The sequence below is a fragment of the Acartia tonsa genome, chromosome 1 (assembly GCF_053477335.1).
Source record: "Acartia tonsa isolate MP-2025a chromosome 1, ASM5347733v1, whole genome shotgun sequence".
NCBI classification, from domain to species: Eukaryota; Metazoa; Arthropoda; class Copepoda; order Calanoida; family Acartiidae; genus Acartia; species Acartia tonsa.
This window is the reverse complement of record NC_137260.1, coordinates 1,305,396-1,326,341: the sequence shown is the minus strand read 5'-3', so window position 1 is coordinate 1,326,341 and position 20,946 is coordinate 1,305,396. Positions and strand designations below refer to the sequence as shown.

The 20,946-nt window shown below is 31.5% G+C and overlaps 2 protein-coding genes across 2 annotated transcripts in view; both read left to right on the top strand.

The window, feature by feature from the left end:
* LOC145327102 (uncharacterized) overlaps positions 1 to 20,946 on the top strand; it is a 61,505-nt gene that overhangs the window by 18,492 nt on the left and 22,067 nt on the right. The window lies entirely within an intron of this gene.
* LOC145327171 (trypsin-1-like) overlaps positions 4,060 to 20,946 on the top strand; it is a 31,323-nt gene continuing 14,436 nt past the window's right edge. Inside the window, exons 1-5 of the mRNA XM_080170777.1 lie at positions 4,060 to 5,665; positions 6,161 to 6,290; positions 6,605 to 6,731; positions 16,622 to 16,761; positions 17,288 to 17,387. Coding sequence (XP_080026903.1) covers positions 6,684 to 6,731; positions 16,622 to 16,761; positions 17,288 to 17,387 — 288 coding nt within the window. The 5' untranslated portion in view covers positions 4,060 to 5,665; positions 6,161 to 6,290; positions 6,605 to 6,683. The remainder of the gene's footprint in view (positions 5,666 to 6,160; positions 6,291 to 6,604; positions 6,732 to 16,621; positions 16,762 to 17,287; positions 17,388 to 20,946) is intronic.

Genomic DNA, 20,946 nt, shown 5'->3' with positions numbered 1-20,946 from the left:
CCATAATAGAAAAAGTTTATCTTATAATGTCTTAAGTATTTACCTAATAGTTTAGAGAGGCCCTATAGTGTTCTCTAATATTTGTAAAACCTAACTTAAAAAAACTTTAATTTTCTAAAAAGTTGATATTTCTAGAAAAGTGTCAGATCTCTATATTTTAGTCTCTATAATTCAAGTAAACCTTCAAGAATTCGAGAATTTTGTGCCAGATTAAAGTGGCTCAACCAATTTTATATTGTAAAACAATTTCTCAAAAACAGCATTATGCTAAGCTGGAAAAAAAGGCTACACTTTTTTCTTAATCTTACATCTAACCGTTATTTTGTTTTTCTTTTAAAAATTTATGATTACAATCATTTTCTACAAATTTTTCAAGATTTTCTCAAGATAAAAATTAACATGCTTATTATAAAGTAACAGGATATATGTTTGTCTGTGTGTCTGTACCCAAGGATCTCGCTAACCGCTGAACCGATCGAGTTCTCCTTTACAGAGTAGCTTCTCATAGGTCCTGGGAAGTCTTAAAACTTTTTTTGGGGGAGGGTACCACCACCCTCCTAAGATAAATCACACAAAAACCGCAACATAGATTTATGTTACGTAATATTTTATTTAAACAAACATTTAGAGTGCCACTAGAGGCCTATAGGGGCGTAGCCGCTATTTTTAAAATAAAGAAAAAAAGTTTATTTGTGAGACAAGCATGTTAATGAAATTGCGTCTTGTAATCTTGGTCTTGGTTTCTTGGTTCACGGTGAGAGAACAAAAAAAATACATCAAACAATGCATAACAAAATTTCTGATCAAAAAAGATTTCAAATTGGTAATGTTTTTGTCTGAAATTATCTAAAAAGTCCTTTTGCACGTTTAAAAGTAATACTCGGTTTCTCTATAAATTAAGAAAAAAGTTTTTTAATATAATTTTTACTTTCGAGTTCAAGAGTAGCTCTGTAGCAAAGAAAATTGTGCGTTAGTTTGCGTGGCTTGGTTAAAGCCTGGTTAATAGATGGCTTGTTTTCGGCTGGCGGGAAAAAATATTTGGAGTTCTTATATTTAGAATAAATTCTTAATAGAAAACTTAGTGAGATTAAAATGATTTATTGCTAAATAGAGGCCTTTAGAAACACTTGAGTTAAAGAGTGATGTCGATTTTTTAGGGGCTTGTATGTTTTCCAGTGATATTTATCTTGGGATGTTGAATGTACCCTCCTACAAACCTTTCCTGGAACTATAAAAAGCTTCTCTGTAAAGAAGTACCATATCGGTTCTTCTGTTAGCAGCGAGAATCTGCGTTATACACACATGCAAACATCCTGTTACTTTTTTAAATGAATTTATTAATAAAATTAATTCATTTGATGCTATCTATCTATCTAGTAATATTGAGGAAACACTTTATATTTAAGTCTACACGAGATTCTAGCAACTTTAAGATCAGTCTTAAAGGATATTAAAATAATTAGCTCTATAATTAGTGTCTATACTCTTCCAGCAAGATCTTTGGGAGAAATTTTCTTTTCTGGTTTTAGGCTATATTCTCAAATAAGATTTGGTTTCAACCAATTACGTTTTTTTTAAATAACACAAAAATATTTTTTTTTAAATTTTTCTAAATCTGTTTTTAAAAACTGACTGCAAGTCTTCTTCTGGGAAGAAGGAGAAGAATTTCTATTTTGGCGCATCTTCGAATCTTCAAATGTCAAAGGTAACTGTTCGCGAGGACAGGCAGTCTGGGCCAACAGGGTGTTCAGACAAAATCGAAAAAATAATTACATGTAAAAGTAGCAAATAATTTATTAATACACATTTTATTTCCAAGTATTTTGTCTAAATTAAGATATTGAATTAGAATAAATTCCCCTTTGCATTAATTTACTTAAAGAGCTTGATTGATAAACAATGTTTTTAGTATTTTTCTTTAAGTTTTGTATGAGTACCGAGAAATTGAAAGGGGCGGGACTAGTAGCAGCCAGGGGGGGTGTGGTCTATTCTATACAACCAAGCAACTGGACAAGGAAGATAAAAATGAGGGAAGTTAAATGGGGGAAATTGCTCAAAGCAAAATTTTTTTTTTTCAAGAATTTATTTAGTGTCTTTATCTATCAAATTTTTAAATTGACACGGCGGCGGTAGTTTTAGAGCAATTAATTGGTGTAAGTTGTTACTAAGTCACTTCAAATCGTTTATTGGGCTTAATTGTTATTTTTACTCCTTAATTGCTTAAATCAGTTGCTAGGTAAATTAGATAAGGTTATAAAAAAGCTCAATAGAGGAGAGGTCAACAAACCTCTTTTAAAATACTTGTACAAGTAAAAAAACTATCTTAATTGATCATTAAATAAAGATAAGTAGATAAAGATATTTGTGACCATTTAGACTCAGGGAGACTTTAGATTGATTATATCAGTTAAAAAAATGCTGTCTTATCTTGGTCGTTATTTGTCAGTGTTGTAAAGTAGTTGATAACCAGATACAGGGACAGATATTCACTCATTTTAAATTCTATTTACATCATGTAATGTTTTTTTTTTATTTAAATTTTTTTTATAATTTTAGTTCTTTTTTGGGGGGGGAGGAAAGGAGGATTGTTTATCATCCTCAAACTTTGAAACCTCTTTTTTTACCCACCTCAATTAAAAAAATTTTAGTTTATCCCCCTGAAACCTTTAAAACCTATAATTTACCCACCTGAAAAAGCTTTGACGTTTTAAAGGGGGGCCAGGGGGGGGGCAATGTAGCATATTTTTACACAAATTTTATATTGGAATTAATATCTAATAAGTGTTTGAATAATTGTCTGTCTCTAAGTTGGTAAGGATATGTTTCAAGTTAATTAAACACAAGGTTTTCCACAAACTTTATCTTAACTTACCAGATAAAAAAAAATATTTACATTAACTGTTTTTCGAAAATGTTTATTTTATTTCTTCATTGTTGGTTCATTTCTTGTATAACATTAAATGTTTAGAATGTTCGTTTTTTTATTTATAATCTTAAAAGATTGTCATAATCAATCAAATATTTGCCAATAATTTGATAAATGAACATTTCTTTTTTAATCAATTCAACTGACTTTTTTTTCAAACCCTAAAGCATTTTTATAAGGTAGTTCTATCATAATTGTTTGTTATTTTCTAAAATTCTCACAATGATGAAAATGTTCTGCACTAATAAAAATAAACAATTGACTTCATTACCTTACATTTTTATTTTTAAAATTATCTAGGTAATTTATGGTATTTTTAATTTATTTTAAATTTTAAATCTTAGAAAGTAAATTTGATAGCTAGCAATTGAAGCTGTTCACATTGACCTTTCCAATATCTTTTTGATTTATTTAGGTTTACAAATCAGGAATAAAGCAATTATGTGAAAAGTTTTATCTAAAATTTGCTCAATAATTAAAAGAGATAATAAAGTCTTCATAATAGGAAAATGTGCAGTTAAGACTGACATTTATAATCAAACAATATTTTTGATTGCTAATCCTTTAACTTCTAACAGCAACTGGTATTTCAAAACAAGTTCAAAGACCCAAAAGAAAAATTGTTCTAAATTGTGCTTATGCTCATGATAAATTGAAATAATTATAGAGGGAAAGATAGAGAACTTTAAAAATATGGTCTCACTCCAAGCTCAAGTTTTTTTGTCATGGAAAAAGGGAATAGCAAAAGTTAAAGAATATGATGTGAATATTTACTTATTTGGAAATTTAACTTTAAGAAATTACATCTCTAAGAAAGGTGAAATTAAAGAGGGAAAACATTTTACAACTTCATAAAAATCTCTTATTATTTATTCCCCCCTCCCTGAATAATCTGGTTAAAGATTTATGCCATTAGTTATTGTCTGGTCTGAGAGAAATTATATTTTATTTTTAAAGAGTTTTAATACCTATCATTTATTAGGTATTTAAGATTTGCTTTCTTAAAAAGCTTGCTTTTATACCTTAAAATAAATGTATTATTTTCTAACTTTTGCTAAATCTTGGTGTTAACACATAGTTTGTGTGTACAAAGATGTTAATTTTGCTGTCAAGATGAAATAATTTGATGGACAGGTGGGCGGTATTTTTATAACAGTGTTTACAAACTACATGTCTTCATTTGAAAATTCATCAAACAACTTTTTTCAAGTTATGTAGCTACCATTTATAAGTTGCTCTAAAATAAGCAACAATTAACAACTTTGAACAGTCTTTTAACCTGTTTTGCTGTTAATGAAGCCATTAACCATTATGAAAGTTACCATTTGAAAACATTTATTATCCTGACAAAAAAGTCTTAATAGGCACAAAGCCATCACTAAAAATATCATCCATATAAGGAGAAAATAGATATTATAGATGGCTGAGACTGTTGGTGAAAATCTTATTATAGCTCTGTTCAGGGATGTTTGGATAGGTTTGACAATTATTTTAGATCTATTTATATATAGTTGGTCTTTTTATGTGTTGATTAAGTACTTCATAATTTGTGCTCTTCTTACAAAATATTATTTATGGTTCCACCTCTTATATTTTGTAAGGATTAACTTCCTTGCATTTAGTTAAATGCATTTTCTAAATATAGGAATAAATCCTTTAAATCCTGAATGAAAATGGCTCTAGTCAAGATTAATGGTTTGGATATTTCTCTTTTTTCATTTTAAAAATTGAGATCTAAGTAGAATTGTTCGTGTTTGCCTTAGGGGGACATCATTATAAGTTTGATGATAGTTGAAAGATTTCTAATCTTGAAATGGATGCTAAAAGGGTTTTAAAGTTTAAGTTTTTTTATCTTATAAAGAATTTAATCTTGTTAAGTCAAGAGTAAAATTGCTTTACTTTTATTAGAGATTAACCTAAAAAATAGCCTTAATAGAAAGTATTACATATATATTAAAGTTTTAGTTTAATTGACTTTTTCCTTTTCATTTATACTTTTTTTATTAGTTTTTTGAATGAAAGAAATTGGTGAGAAATATTTGTTACTAATTGATGTTGTTTCAAAGATGGCAATTTGCATTGTAAACTTAAGATTAGATATCAAACCTTCATTAAAATAATTACACTTGGCATTTACACTAATTATCCCCATTAACAACACATAAAATACATTTTATTGTAATAGTTTTAAAAGATTAAGCCACTAGACATTAAATTAGTTTTATTCATTATTTTTGACAAGCTTATTATACAATTATTGTAGAAATACTTGTAGATTTTGATTTTAGATATTACTTGGCTATTTATTTCTTTATTTATCATTAAGCAGAGCAGGATTAATAATTGTAAATACTGTAACCTATATAAACTTTGTTCTATCTCTAGCTGGACCAGTAGAATCTCATAGTAGGACCTACCAATTACATTTATATTGTCATATTAATTTTTATAATGTAATAATTATAATATCTCCTTTATATTGTTCTGTGCTGAGATAGAGCAAAGTGCCCCACCCTAGTTAAACTTAGTTGATATAATAGTCCTGTCAGATTCAACTGGTCCAGCAGACAAACACACACACACACACATTGTAATTATGGATGTATCAAATAATTTGTTTTGACTTGGATAACTTTTAATTACTTGGACTATGTCCTTGCTATCATGCTGCCTGGACCAGTTGACTTTGAGATGACAACATTTATGGATTCCCTCTTTTTTGCTTGGATAACATTCCAGGTAATCTATTTTCATGTAAATTGATGGGCATTTTTGCAGACTTTGTGATTAAGGGTATTTCATATAAAATTAGGATATATAACAACTTTTTAATCTGAATAAAAATCAATAAAGGCATAACAAAAATTCTGCAAAATCAGACCATCTTATGTATAACCTATAAACACATCTTATATTTTTATGATTAAAATATTCTTTTTTCAAAATTACTTTTTCTTAATCAAAAGTTAATTTTATTCTTCTCACATCAATTCACTATCAAGAAAATATTGAAAATCAAAATACCCTTTAGGGATTTTTTGGGTAATTTATACAAAAATTTTCTTCTGATTGAGTTGTTTGAAGCTAAATTTTTATAATTTTTGTATATCATTATTTCCTCTAGAATTATATTAGGTTTCTCTGGTACGCTAAAAAGATCAGTTTTTGAATATTTTAATTCTTTTTATATTTGTTGAAAATTTTTTTCAGGATCTAATGAAGATATTTGTTTAGGAGAAACAGCTGAAGAGTCAGCTCGTACGGCTAAACAGCTGTTAGTAGCCCAGTACGCCAGCAATGGTCTCGGTCTTTCTCCCCTACTCACTCCTCCACTTAATCAACCTTGTCTCAACAAAGAGGGAAAGTAAGTATCCTTTTTTATTGCTCTGAATCCTTAAATCTGCAGCTAACTGAAATGGAATGCCGTGAAATGGAATGAAAAAAGTTACTAAAAAGGGAGACTAAACAATAAAATATTCAATTTCAAATATAAGGGGTCTTTTTTTTTGGGGGGGGGGGGGGAGAGATGGGAGGGATAAGTTGTTCCTTTCTTATTTAAGTTCTAGCCCCTCTCACGCAAATTAGCTTCTAACCTGCTGAGACTAATACAAAGATCTCTTGAAAATATCCAGCTTCTTTTTAAAATTTTGTATAATTTTAATCCTGTATTAATTTCAGACTTGGAACATGTCTTGGTTTAAACGAATGCTACCCCTACTTCAAGATTTTCAACCTTGGCTGGAGGGATACCTGGGTCATGGGACATTATGATACCTGCAGCTACAGATCTCCCCAGGGAGACCAGGTAGGATTATAATAATAATATTTGCCTGGACATTGCTCAGAGGAAGGTTTTAGGCCTTCAATCCCCATAGAGACACTTTTCTTTATAGAGTTAAAGGAAATTAAAGTTTAACTAACAAGGCAATTCATTAAGCCTTTTTATATATATCCACTTTAGAAAAAGATTTAAACAACTGTCACACAAAGTCTAAAAATGTAATTAATAGTTTAATTTAGTAAAGACATAATTCATGGAATCATTTAAAATCTGACAGGGAAGTAAATAAGTAATTAAGATAGGCAAATTGTCTTGCCAAATTCTTATAACACATGCAAAAATAAATTAGCTTTTATCCTATTATGTAAGGAAGTAGAAAATTTGTTTATTTGTTAAAATTTAATTTTGGAGGATGCGTTATATAGGCCCCTGGGATGGTTTTAGTCTATTTTTTAGCCCTCGTTCTCTCAACCTTCGAATACAGAGCATGTATTTGCTAGGGGTGAAGTCACTGTATATAAATATTGTAAAATCATGTAGTAGCATTTTTGGAGAAAAAAAACAGTTTTTATGAAAATTTGAATTTATTAAGTACTTAAAATGCTTAATAGCTTTAATATTAGCTCATTTAAACTGAGGTAGACCTAAGCTACGATCATACACAGTTTATATAGAATCTGCGCCACTAATCGTAAATTTCACTGTATAAATCCATCAATTTACAGAAAGATAAATGATTCAAAAGTCAGATATGTATTATACAGGCATCTTAAGGGATAAGACATTGGAGGATAAATGTATTTACATCACAGATGATTCAAAGAAAACTACCCTTTTTTTACATTAAAATTATTGGGTATAGTCTCTTTCGTAACATCGAACCTTATGGGGCGATTCTTCGTATTTTTCACAGTAGCTATTCTCCTATTTCTAGCCCCTGCGGGGGGCTCTAACCCTGCGGGGCCAATTACCTAACCCTGTGGGGCAATCACCTAACCCAATATAACCTAACCTAACCTAAAATAACCTATAAAAAGCCATTTTAAAAATACGACGAATCGCCCCTTCTGGGGCGATGTTACGAAAGGGACTATTCCCGAATTATTAGTTGTAAAGATTGAAGCAACGAATCAAAATTCAGGAAAAATACTTACAATTTTTGAGCCATTAATTCAGATCAAGTTGTTATTAAACTTTTAACACCAGCATATTTTATAGTCCAATATCTCCAATTAATCTTTATAAGTTTAGAAAGAGTAATTATGAAGCCAATGTTTTCATTAGAATTGATTATACTCTCGCCCCTGGACATAAAAAAAAGATTGGTTTAATCAGTTAAAGGGCATAGCTTAACTTTAACTTTTTCATTTGAGTTTAAATTGTGTGAGAAGTTTTCTAAGGAAGGGAAGTGACAACAGACTGTAAACTGTACTTGAACTCAACTAGTTCACAACTAATTGGTTTTGTTGAACATCATTGGGGAATGAGATTTATATCAATTAACTCTTATACCTAAAGAATCCTAGTCTTTTTAAATACTCCCTTTTAAGATACTAAAAAGGTTTTATTCAGACCCACAAAAATGTTAGGATTTGGTTTATTATAGGTTAGTTTAGAAATACGGTGGTGTAAAGAAACTTTTTTTATTTTATTCAAGTTTTTCTTAGTTTTATGAATGCTTTTTAAAGTATTAAGTTGAAATATTCCACATATATGGATGGAAATCTACTCTGTAGCTCGAAAAAGTATTTTTAGTAGCTTAGAATTGAGCAAATTTAACATACCCAAGTTACAGAGAAGCTGAGCTACTAAAAGAGTTTGCTAAATAGGGCCTATAATAAAGAACGTACTACCCATAATGTTATATTAATTTAAAAATTAATCAAATGTGAAGGTCGTGTACTTATCACTATTTTATTAACTGGTTCCTCATACCTACTAATTAGTTTTCTAACCATTCTCTTTTTTCACACACACACATACACCCAAAAACACACACACACTTTCTCACTCTAGTTTTATAGATGAAAACTTTCACCCAAATATTTGTGGAAAACACGTTGGATTAGAATCGGGACAAATTGAAAAAAAAATTTCCTAGCTTATATTTTATTTCTATGTTATCTTATAACGTAGTAAAGATTTTATGTATGGAGCTTAAGAGTTCAACTTGCAATAACTACTGAACCTCCAAGTTAAGTTTTTCAATTAAGGGAAGCTTTAAATAGGTCCAAGAGTGGTTTTAGGCTATTTGTTCTAATATTTAAGTCTAGGGATGGTTTTAGGCGCAGCCACTGGTTGATTAGAGATGGAATAATTAGGGCAAAGGTATGTTTTTTTTTGTTAAAAAAAATACACTGTTTAAACAGAATTTTATACTAGTGGTCAAACAATAGGCCCTAACCACTGTTCTCTGTACTTTTCTAGGATTCTGATATCATAATCTTGAGATATTTTATCTTCGGGATACAAATTGATTCAAAGTTTCTATTTTACAACTATATCAGTGTTCATATATTCCTACAAAAAAATGTTGAAATATATTTTTTTTATAAGATACATTTCCATAATACCTTAAAAATATTTTTTCTTTTAATTTTGTCATTGAATTGTATATTTTTCTATTACTTATACTATTACCATCTAGTATATAGATAATGATATATATCATTAAATATTTAGATATTTTAGTAGTTTTGAATGCACACCTTTAAAACTATAAGATTATAAAACGTTCAGTTTGACCTAATAAAAGCTGATAAGCTAGCCTGTAGGACAATATAAATAGTGGTCAAAGAAAGTTTATCTTAATTTATTGTTGTCTTATATAAGACTAGCGGCTACGCCCCTAGAGGCCTCTAGTGGCAATTTAAATGTTTTTGTTTGTTAAAGTTAATTTTTTATGTACGATACCACCTTATTTGACGTTGAAGTCTCCCAGATTTTAAGAAAAGGGGGGGGGTAAAATGTGGTGACTCGTGCCACGACATACCAGCAATTTTATTTTGGGTGCTACTCCCTTAGTTTTAGAGATAATTGGATAAAATCTTTTGGGCTGGGTCAGTAATTACCCCAACTAGAGGTATCTTTCAAAAAAAACGGCGGCGGGACCGCCGCTCCCGCCGCCCGCCGCCGTTTTCCGCCGCCACCAAAAAAATTTTTTTTTTGCATTTCTCGCCGAATTAGGCAATTTGGAATCATTTGAGACCATGTTATTTTTTTCAAAAATTTTTCCCCTTACAAGCAACCCTGCGGGGGGACTTTGTCATTTTTTTCAAATTCTCGTATATCAAGGTATATCTTAAATATAGTACTTCTCCTGTGATTTTGAAGATATTGAAACAAAATCTTTTTAGGTTGGTAAGTAAAAAATATTTGAATTAAGAAAACGGCGGCGGGACCGCCGCTCCCGCCGTCCGCCGCCGTTTTCCGCCGCCAACAAAAAAATTTTTTTTTTGCATTTCTCGCCGAATTAGGCAATTTGGAATCATTTGAGACCATGTTATTTTTTTTCAAAAATTTTTCCCCTTACAAGCAACCCTGCGGGGGGACTTTGTCATTTTTTTCAAATTCTCGTATATCAAGGTATATCCTTATACTAAAGTAACAGGATGTCTGTGTGTCTGTCTGTGTGTACCGAAGGATCTCGCTAACCGCTGAACCGATTGGGTTCTCCTTAACAGGGTAGATTCTCATATGTCCCGGGAAGGTTTATAACTATTTTGGGGGAGGGTACCACCACCCTCCCTAGAGATATTAAATTTTTTAAAAATTTACCAATTTTAGAAAGAGAGTTCAACGAAAAATAAACATCAAATGTAATTTTTTTTAACTTTTTCTTTTAAAATCTAAAATAAGAAATTGAATTATCAAATTCGACTCTCTCCTCCTCAAGTGCCCCTAGAGGCCTCTAGGGGCGTAGCCGCTAGTCTTAAATACAGTACTTCTCCTGTGATTTTGAAGATATTGAAACAAAATCTTTTTAGGTTGGTAAGTAAAAAAAATTTGAATTAAGAAAACGGCGGCGCGACCGCCGCTCCGCCGTCCGCCGCCGTTTTACGCCGCCAACAAAAAAAAATTTTTTTTGCATTTCTCGCCGAATTAGGCGATTTGGAATCATTTGAGACCATGTTATTTTTTTCAAAAATTTTTCCCCTTACAAGCAGCCCTGCGGGGGGACTTAGTCATTTTTTTCAAATTCTCGTATATCAAGGTATATCTTAAATTCAGTACTTTTCCTGTGCTTTTGAAGATATTGGAACAAAATCTTTTTTGATGGGTCAGTAATAAATATTTGCGAGAAATGCAAAAAAAAAAAATTTTTGTTGGCGGCGTAAAACGGCGGCGGACGGCGGGAGCGGCGGTCCCGCCGCCGTTTTCTTAATTCAAATATTTTTTACTTACCAACCTAAAAAGATTTTGTTTCAATATCTTCAAAATCACAGGAGAAGTACTGTATTTAAGATATACCTTGATATACGAGAATTTGAAAAAAATGACTAAGTCCCCCCGCAGGGCTGCTTGTAAGGGGAAAAATTTTTGAAAAAAATAATATGGTCTCAAATGATTCCAAATTGCCTAATTCGGCGAGAAATGCAAAAAATTTTTTTTTTGTTGGCGGCGGAAAACGGCGGCGGACGGCGGGAGCGGCGGTCCCGCCGGTCCCGCCGCCGTTTTCTTAATTCAAATATTTTTTTACTTACCAACCTAAAAAGATTTTGTTTCAATATCTTCAAAATCACAGGAGAAGTACTGTATTTAAGATATACCTTGATATACGAGAATTTGAAAAAAATGACTAAGTCCCCCCGCAGGGCTGCTTGTAAGGGGAAAAATTTTTGAAAAAAATAATATGGTCTCAAATGATTCCAAATTGCCTAATTCGGCGAGAAATGCAAAAAAAATTTTTTTTGTTGGCGGCGGAAAACGGCGGCGGACGGCGGGAGCGGCGGTCCCGCCGGTCCCGCCGCCGTTTTCTTAATTCAAATATTTTTTACTTACCAACCTAAAAAGATTTTGTTTCAATATCTTCAAAATCACAGGAGAAGTACTGCATTTAAGATATACCTTGATATACGAGAATTTGAAAAAAATGACTAAGTCCCCCCGCAGGGCTGCTTGTAAGGGGAAAAATTTTTGAAAAAAATAACATGGTCTCAAATGATTCCAAATTGCCTAATTCGGCGAGAAATGCAAAAAAAAAAATTTTTTTGGTGGCGGCGGAAAACGGCGGCGGGCGGCGGGAGCGGCGGTCCCGCCGCCGTTTTTTTTAAAGATACCTCTAGTTGGGGTAATTACTGACCCAGCCCAAAAGATTTTATCCAATTATCTCTAAAACTAAGGGAGTAGCACCCAAAATTAAATTGCTGGTATGTCGTGGCACGAGTCACCACATTTTACCCCCCCCCTTTTCAATTTTTTTGTCATTACTTTTGGGAGGGTGGTAGTACCCTCCCCCAAAATAGTTAAAAACCTTCCCAGGACATATGAGAAGCTACCCTGTTAAGGAGAACCCGATCGGTTCAGCGGTTAGCGAGATCCTTCGGTACAGACACACAGATACACACACAGACATCATGTTACTTTAGTATAAGGATTTTCAATAAGTTGCACAGCTATTTTATAATGTTGATATGTTTATTGGTTTGTAGTTGTACAGTATTCTAACTAAGTTAAAACATTACAGCTTCATGTCATTTTTCTAAGCTTTTTCTATTGCTGCCTTTTTTATGTGGTTTTCTCTTTTTTCCTTTTTAGGTTACATGTTATGCCTTTTATTTTTATGAGGAAGTTATTTTGCCTAAAAATACGCAGTTTTCTTATGCGTCGTTGGAATTCCCTGAAAGCTAAAAAGTTGAGGCCCATATATGAATATTTAAACATTTTGAAATGCATGACGCAATTTTAAATGGAAAAGTATTAGTCATATATGTTTCCTGAAAAGATATCCTTAAAAAAATCCTTAAAGTTAGTTATAAATAGACTAAAATCCCGGAACCTATGTTAAGCTTCCATAAAATAGATAACTTTAGCGAGATCTTAAATGCGTATAAATATAACTTTTCAATTTCATAAAATATATGTTAAACATTTTATCTGTTAAAGACAGTTCTTTACTTTTAATTAGGACAAAATATTGTTTATGATACTACTCAAGAACTACAAGACTTTTAAAAGAAATTTATCTAGTCTTTTTTGATGATACCCTTAGTTTCCAGTGTTCATATAAATAGTATTCTTTATATGACCTTTTTATATAACCTGCACGACGACCTTAGATGGGTTGTGGGTTATCATATGTATACCAGTGTAATCTTTATATCCGTAATCTACTTTATGGGCCTGATAGTAGGCCCTAGCTACACAAGCCAGAAAATTGCTGATAACCCTATTTCAATATTGTTTGAAGGTCATAATTCTGGCAGGGGGGCCCTCTAGTAGATAGGCCCGAGATACATTTCATACAGGGATGGCATTTCAGTAATGATAACAAAAATGATTTGCAAAAACATTATTTCAATGTTAGAAAAAAGATTATAGGTATACAAATACAGTTTTTAATGACTGTTTAGATATTATATTTGACAATTGTTTCAGAGGGAATCTTAAAGTTAAAAGAAAATTATTCTATTTCCTAAATTAAAGCTTAACTTGTACTTTTAGAATGTTTGTTTCTATTTTCAATCTAATTTTAATATTGGAGTTTGAATCTAAGTCCTGTTACTAAAAGGAGAAGGTCTTTATATATTCTTTCATTTATTATTAATTATTATGTTTACTACTCCTGCAAAAAGTATACATATTTTCTTAACCAAAGTTTCCTTATAAACACAACTTTTAAAAAACTTAATTGATAGATGAAAGTACAACATTTATATAATTGTACAAAAAGCCTCTTTTATTTATCAAGCTTTTTGCCCATTTTCGGTTTGTTATATTTTTTAATTAGACAGTTAAATGTGTGTGTGTGTGTGTGTGTGTGTGTGTGTGTGTGTGTGTGTGTGTATGTGTATGTAAAACCATAAAGGATTTGAGCAAAATAATATGCCTATGCCTAAGGCCAATTCGTGCAGGCCGGCCAAAGCATCATCTGTGCTGATTTTTCAAATTTGCAAAATATTTTTTAGCAAAATTTTTATCAGTTTTTTATGTTTGGATATTGTTTGATTAAGTCATGTGGCTTGGATTTTATTCACATTAAACGCAATTTTGTATTATTGTTTCTTTAACTTTTTTCTGAGATAAATCATAAGTGTAATCTTTTTTGATTTAAATTTTTTTTTAGAAATTTGTGATTTTATGGGAACACTCATAAAATAACTTATTACTGGACAAATTGCTCTCTTCCTTCCCCTTTTAATTCTTTCCCTTTTCTTCCCCCCATGTCCCTATTTGATTTAATTTCAAGGATGTTAAGTAGGGCCAGGGATCTCAAGGGGTAAGACATTGAGTGATAATTTAATGTACCTCCAATTATGATAAACAAAATTAATTTTCTAGTGGATGAAAATTATTGGTGGATCAAGTTTTTCTAGACAAGTCATAATCCAATCTAGATCCCCAAAGTTTTTAGGCTAACAAATGACAGAACTTGTTGATAAAATTCAAGGATCAGTATAATTTCTAGTCCTCTCCTCCCTGAGAAAGGCCTACATACACAATTTTCTCCCCATTATAATCTAGAAAATTGTTAGCCGTTTATGGCTACTTAGGCTTCAAGTTTGTTTTTTTTACAAAGCCCGGGGATATAATTTTTTTTTTGCTTATTTTTTTATTTATTTTGTTGCTTTTTTATTAGAACATAAAATGTTATGTTTATTTTCTTTAAAAAGCTAAATTAAGTTTTAAGATCATTGATTTTAATTAAAAAAATAAATTGGTAGTTGCACTAAATCCATTTAAAATTGAATTTAAAATTTAGTGAACTGCATATTCCTGTTCAATGGTTTAAGCTACACTTTCTAATATATTAGAAAGAATTTCAATTTTCTCTCATGTAGTTTAAAATAACAAGACTTGAAATATGATTTTTTTTATATACAATTTATATACAGCTGGCTAATTTTCACAAAAACATAATGACGACTAATTTAGTGATGTTTAATTGTTTGTTATTTAATTTAATACAAAAGTATATATGTTTGATGGTATATTTGTAACTTATGCTTGAAATCATTTTCCTGAAATGCACTTCATGCATCTATCCCTTTTGGTTTAATTTTAAGATTTCTTTTTTTAAGGATGCTTTTCGTGTCTTTGATATATCTCACTCATTATGTATAGGTTATTGTAGTTCATAAGAAAGGCATTGCCCTTTACATAGGCCTATTTGGCTTTAGATTCATATCTATAGGCCTAGCTATGATTGCTTTGGAAAAAAGGGTAGTGAGCCTAAATTAGTTTGCCATGGGAGTGTGTGTGGGGGGGGGGGGGGAGGCTTTTTGCTAACTGCACAAAATTGAGATGGAGACAGATATAATTTGAGTTTGATTTTCATTTTATGATAAGATAAGGAACACGTGACATGACATGGAAACCCCATATATATCATATTATATATATTCATTCCATGATGTATTTTAATTTTATAACCAAAATATGATACGTACTAATGCCAAAATGTACACATTTAACTTTATCAAATCGGATATATGTTTTAATCTCATTAAAATTCATAGGACTATAACATTAGCTGGGCTTTTGATAACCATCAATTTAATAGTTAACATTATATTACAATTTAAGCTTCTATAGAAAAAGCTTATCTATTAAAAAGCCTCACTACTTTACTACTTTATGTTATTGGTTTGTTGACATTGATTTTATGTTTGTCGCCATCGTTGCTAAAAATAACCAATATTTTTTATAGGAAAATGCTACTTTTTGGTTAAAGCATGAAATGTCAGGGAGAGAGAAGTCATTGGATTGTAAATTATACTAGTACCCAAAGTTATTTAGTCATTCTCATTCATTTGTTGCTTAAAACTTTGGGTACTTTTATTAAATATTGAGTGAATTGTTTAGTACTTGCAGTGTCCAAACTTTTCTATCAATAATTTTAATCTACAGAAGGGGTAATTTTATTTTTTAGCATCATTGAGGATTTACACAAAAATATCATCCATTGTCTTATCCCTTGTGATCCCTGAAAAAATGTGAAAAATGAAAAAAAAAATGTTTTAATTAAATTGTTGACTGGTGACAGACTCGCATGCTCCTGTCACACACACACACACACACACAGACACACACACACACACACACACTGCTGAAGACTGGCATGCTCCTGTCACACACACACACTGCTGACAGACTCGCATGCTCCTGTCACACACACACACACATACACACACATACACACACACGATCACACACACATACACACACACACACACACACACACACACACACACACACAAACACACACACACACACACACACAGACTCGCATGCTCCTGTCAATTATTAAAGCTTCAAATATGACAGCCGACCATAGTCAATCATTTGGAAATCTTTCATTTCAATTTAGTTTCAAATTTAGATTATACATTAATTTCTTTTGTAAACTTACAAATGAATTAACAAACATTAAAAATTGTATCTTAAAACCTAAAAAAATTAGTGATATAAAAGTTTTTTACTTTACAAACATAATAATAACTTTTTATTCCTAATAACAATTAGCTGCGACTCTAGCATTTAAGAGCTCTGTATTTAAAGGGGTAAGGAAGAGTAGATCAATAGCCTAAAGCCTTACCAAGACCTAATCATAAAATGAATAGTCTTAAACTATCCTGGAACCCATGTGAAGTTTCCCATAAAGGGAGTATTTGATCGGATCAGTAATTATTGAAATGTTAAGTATCTTTGATTTTATCATGTTAAGAATTTAGATTTTAATTTTCAATGTTTAGGTGTTTGGTGTGTGTTGTGACCAATCTGCTCCCCCTCCCGTCCCCGAGGAGGATAAGAACGAGGTGAAGCTTGAGGAGCTAGATGCCGTCATTGAGGACTTCCCCATTGATTTCCAGCTCTCCGACACTTGTGGTTACAGGTTCGTTACTTAGTCTTTATTAATCTTTATTAATAAATATTTATTATGGTGGTTTAATTTATTAATACTTGGATCTTACACCAGTTTATTATGTACTCTAATAAAGTGAAACGTGTAGTTGGCTAAAAAAAATTATCCAAACATCCAACCCTCTTACCCAAACCCCCCCCCCCTCCTTCTGAATGAAATAACTGACCAGTATATGATGTCCATGTTAGCCATCTAACTTGACTACAATTTTCCTCGTGTCATAATATCAACTTATATTATATATCCATTCTTGTATGTTTCCTTATCAATTACCTATGGAGGCGTATATAAAACAAAAAGAAGGGGCCGGGACATTAGACTAAAAAAAATTATAATAGTACCCAAAGTTGTTTGATCGTGTCTTTGGGACTTTCATTAAATTCTGATTGACTAGTTGAAACTAGCAGTGTCTAAAATTTTAAAACATCGATTTTATTGTAAAGAATGGGTAGTTTGTTTATTATAATTGTGTATGTTCATCAAACTATTATTTCAGGACCCCGCGGCCCCGTGTGACCCTGTATGACAAGGTTCCCAAACCTTTCTTCTATATTGTCAATGGACAGGAGGCTGTTGAACATGAGTTCCCCTGGATGGTAAGTCACACTTTTAATATATTAAAATCGCCCTATAGATTTAATGGTGATTCTTAAAATAGTAAGGGATAACTTTGATAGAATAATGATTCTTATGACGATAAGGCGTTATGTAAATAGTATGTTCATTAGGGTGGGTTTAATTATACAAATAGCTATACAATTGTATCTCTGGTCGTCAGCGGTTTTAAGACTTAAGATAAATTTTAAATCATTCATAGGTGTATTATACTTATAAAAATCATTTGCAGATTCCCGCTTTGGTCTCAGATAAAAATGTCCAAAATCGACCCACCCTAATGTTTATAAAAAATTTACAGGCACTCTATGTTTGATAGTGTTCATTTGTTGAACTTCGCTTTTGTTGATTTTATCATTCTTGCTCTAGGTAGCAATTCTTGTTTTTATAAATTAAATTAGAAAACGCCCAAAATTTGCTTCTGTATTACACAAGTCTTAATTAAGCTAGCAATACTTTTTAAAACGATATATCCCACTCTTTGAAGTGAAAAAAAATACACTATTATTTTATAAATGCTGGGGGGGAGGGGGGGGGGTTCTCTTTGCTCAATAAGAAACTTTGTGGGAAATTACTAAAATATAGCTCTGGATTGATGCTGAATCCTACTACGCATTATAACATTTTGCAGAATTATAAATATAAGTGGTGACTTTAACACTTTTTTTATGGATTTAGTCCTCTTAGATTTTTTTGTTTTCGTTTTGTTTTTGGGAATAACTTTAGATACTTTTATTGAATTTTAATTGGTTGTTTTCAAATTGGCAGTGTTTTAATTTTTCAACCAATTCTTAAAATCTATAAAGAGGGAATTTTTTATCATTTCGCGTAACACCATTTTTGCATTCTTGTATCACCACTTTTGCAAGGAACCACAGACAAAAATTAGTTTTACTACCAATATTATTCACACTATCACTCTGAAATTATTTCATGCACTATGCAATAAAATATTAAAATTTGGAGCCTTAAATAAAAATAATAAAAGATATAATACACTATTTGAAAGCTAAAGCGATCTTAAGGGAACAGACAAAGTACGATATCTTTGAATACACACCAATTATGAAAAAGAATATTACTCCTTTTGTAGTTTAAATATAAATATATTCATAGATCTACTGCAGTTCACGGTAAAATATTGCTGGAAACGAATATTGCTAAAAATCTATGAATTTTAAAGTCTGCTAGCTGCCAAACGGCTGAACGTACAAATCATACCCGCACACCATTTTAAGCGGTATAAGAAGGCCTACAAATAATATGGAATAGCAAAGATCCAATAATGCACAGGGAAAGCTTCACTGAAAGAAACGCGTAAAATAGGCCTTTTTTGCGCATTGCTCTGCACTGCGAGATAATTATGCATTATTGATTTGTACCAACCAGTTTAAGTCCAAATAAAGAGAGTTCATGTGTATAAAACTTTGGGTTCTAGTCTAATAAAAAGGGGAAAAATTAATGTTTTGGGACTTGTATATATTAATATATTATACCTACATGAATAGGCAAGTTTATGGTGTTCTGAATCGTTTTATGATTGCTCATGGTTTAAAGAACCTTGGGCCTTGTATTCATGGCGAGTACAATTATATTTGCATCCGGATATGTTATTGGAGGGTGTTTCTGTATTTTAACAATACATAATATTTGTTCAAATAGCTAATTGCTCTGTTTTTATTGCAGAACGTTTTCCCTCAGTTTTAGAGAAAGCTAAAATATTTTTTAATACATTGCATGACAAGTCTATAATGCGAATTTTTACAGATCAATATAAGACTATAAAAGATAAGGGGCCCATATGTTATAAAAAGCCTATTTGAACACTTACCGGCGTATTTATAAAATTAAAGGATTTTCCATAAAAGTAACTTAAAACCTATTATATTTACTAAAACAATTATATCTTAGACATATAAATCTCAATCAAGAAATAATGATTTAATTTTATGACCACGATTCAGTCATAATTATAATATTTTTAGTCTATGATTTGGTGAGTGGAGGGATGGGACATTGGACTGTAAATTCCTCCTGTACCCATAGATTTGTAACCTTAGTTGTTGGTACAAAAAGTTTGGATGATCTTATTGAATTTTGATTGGTTGGTTACAATATGGAAGTGTCAAAACTTTAATTTTTTACAAATGGTTTTTTGGGAATAGTCCCTTTCGTGGTATCGCCCCTTTAAGGGGCGATTCGTCTTATTTTTAAAATAGCTTTTAATAGCTTAGGTTAGGTGACATTGGATTAGGTGATTGCTCCACAGGGTTAGGGGCCAGAAATAGGAGAAAAGCTACAAAAAAAAAACCCCAAAGAATCGCCCCTTAAGGAGCGTTGCCACGAAAGGGACTATTTTTTATTTATCATCTTTATGTATGTAAATCAATTTATTGTCCATTGTCTTATCCCTAAAGAACCTCCTGGGTATGGTCGTGGTGCTAACTCTGGCGTTATTATATGATTTAGTGTGGCCTAATTATTTTTAAAGGCCCACTTTGCATAGAATTATAATTTTATGTGCATAATTGGGTTGGTAGGCCTAATCTTGGGTGTCCAGTTTTTAGATTAAAACACTAGAGGGAGAAAGGGTTAAATAAATGTATCTCCCATCGCAGCCTTTCTATTGGGTCTTTAAAAATAAACCAATTGTGTCGTTTATATTAACACAGCCAAGTGTCAGAAATTAATTTAGAAGCAGACGAAAGAGGTCTTTGAAAAAGGAAGGGAGGTAGTTTTCTGGTTATACATCTATACTATAGATATGTTGTCCAGTTTGTTAGGCATCTGAAGGGATAAAACAATGGACCATAAATTACTAACGATCCCCAATAATAAACTAATTTACCCCTTCTATTGAAGTTATTGGTTGAAAAGTGTGGCAAATATTTTTTTTAAACCAACCAATCATAATTCAAGTTTGTAAGCCAACGAATAAGATAACGTGGTTATGAAACATTGGGAACTAGTGCAATCAACAGTCCATTGTCCCCTCCTTTCCCTGGCAAGTTGGTAAATTTTTTACCGATACCTCTGTAAAAAAAAATATAGTTTGAAAATTAGAATATTAAATAATGGTTTCAAAATAGATAGGAATGCATTATGCCATGATATTTTATTTTTAAAAGCGAAGCTTTTCTATAATTAGGGTCGGTACGTCCGTCCGTACGTCTGTAACTAATAATTTTGCTTCGACTCTTATATTCTATATTTATATTCTGATTATTCAGTTCTGACACTATTCAAGTGTTAATGTCCGTTTGTCCTACCGTTTCAGTGCTTCGCTTTTATGGATGTTGACATCCTTGTTTTCATTCAAAACTAGGAGGGGGACATTAGACTATAAATTACACATTTACCCAAAGTTTTTGTCACCTTATTTGTTGACTTTCATGGAATGTTGGTAGGTTGGTCCCAAACTTTTCAACCTAAAAGTTTTTATCTACAAAAGTGTTAATTCAGGTTAACGTCATTTTGGTTGTAATCTAATTTATTGCCAATTGTCTTATCACTTAAGATCCCTAAGCAAAACCATAAAAA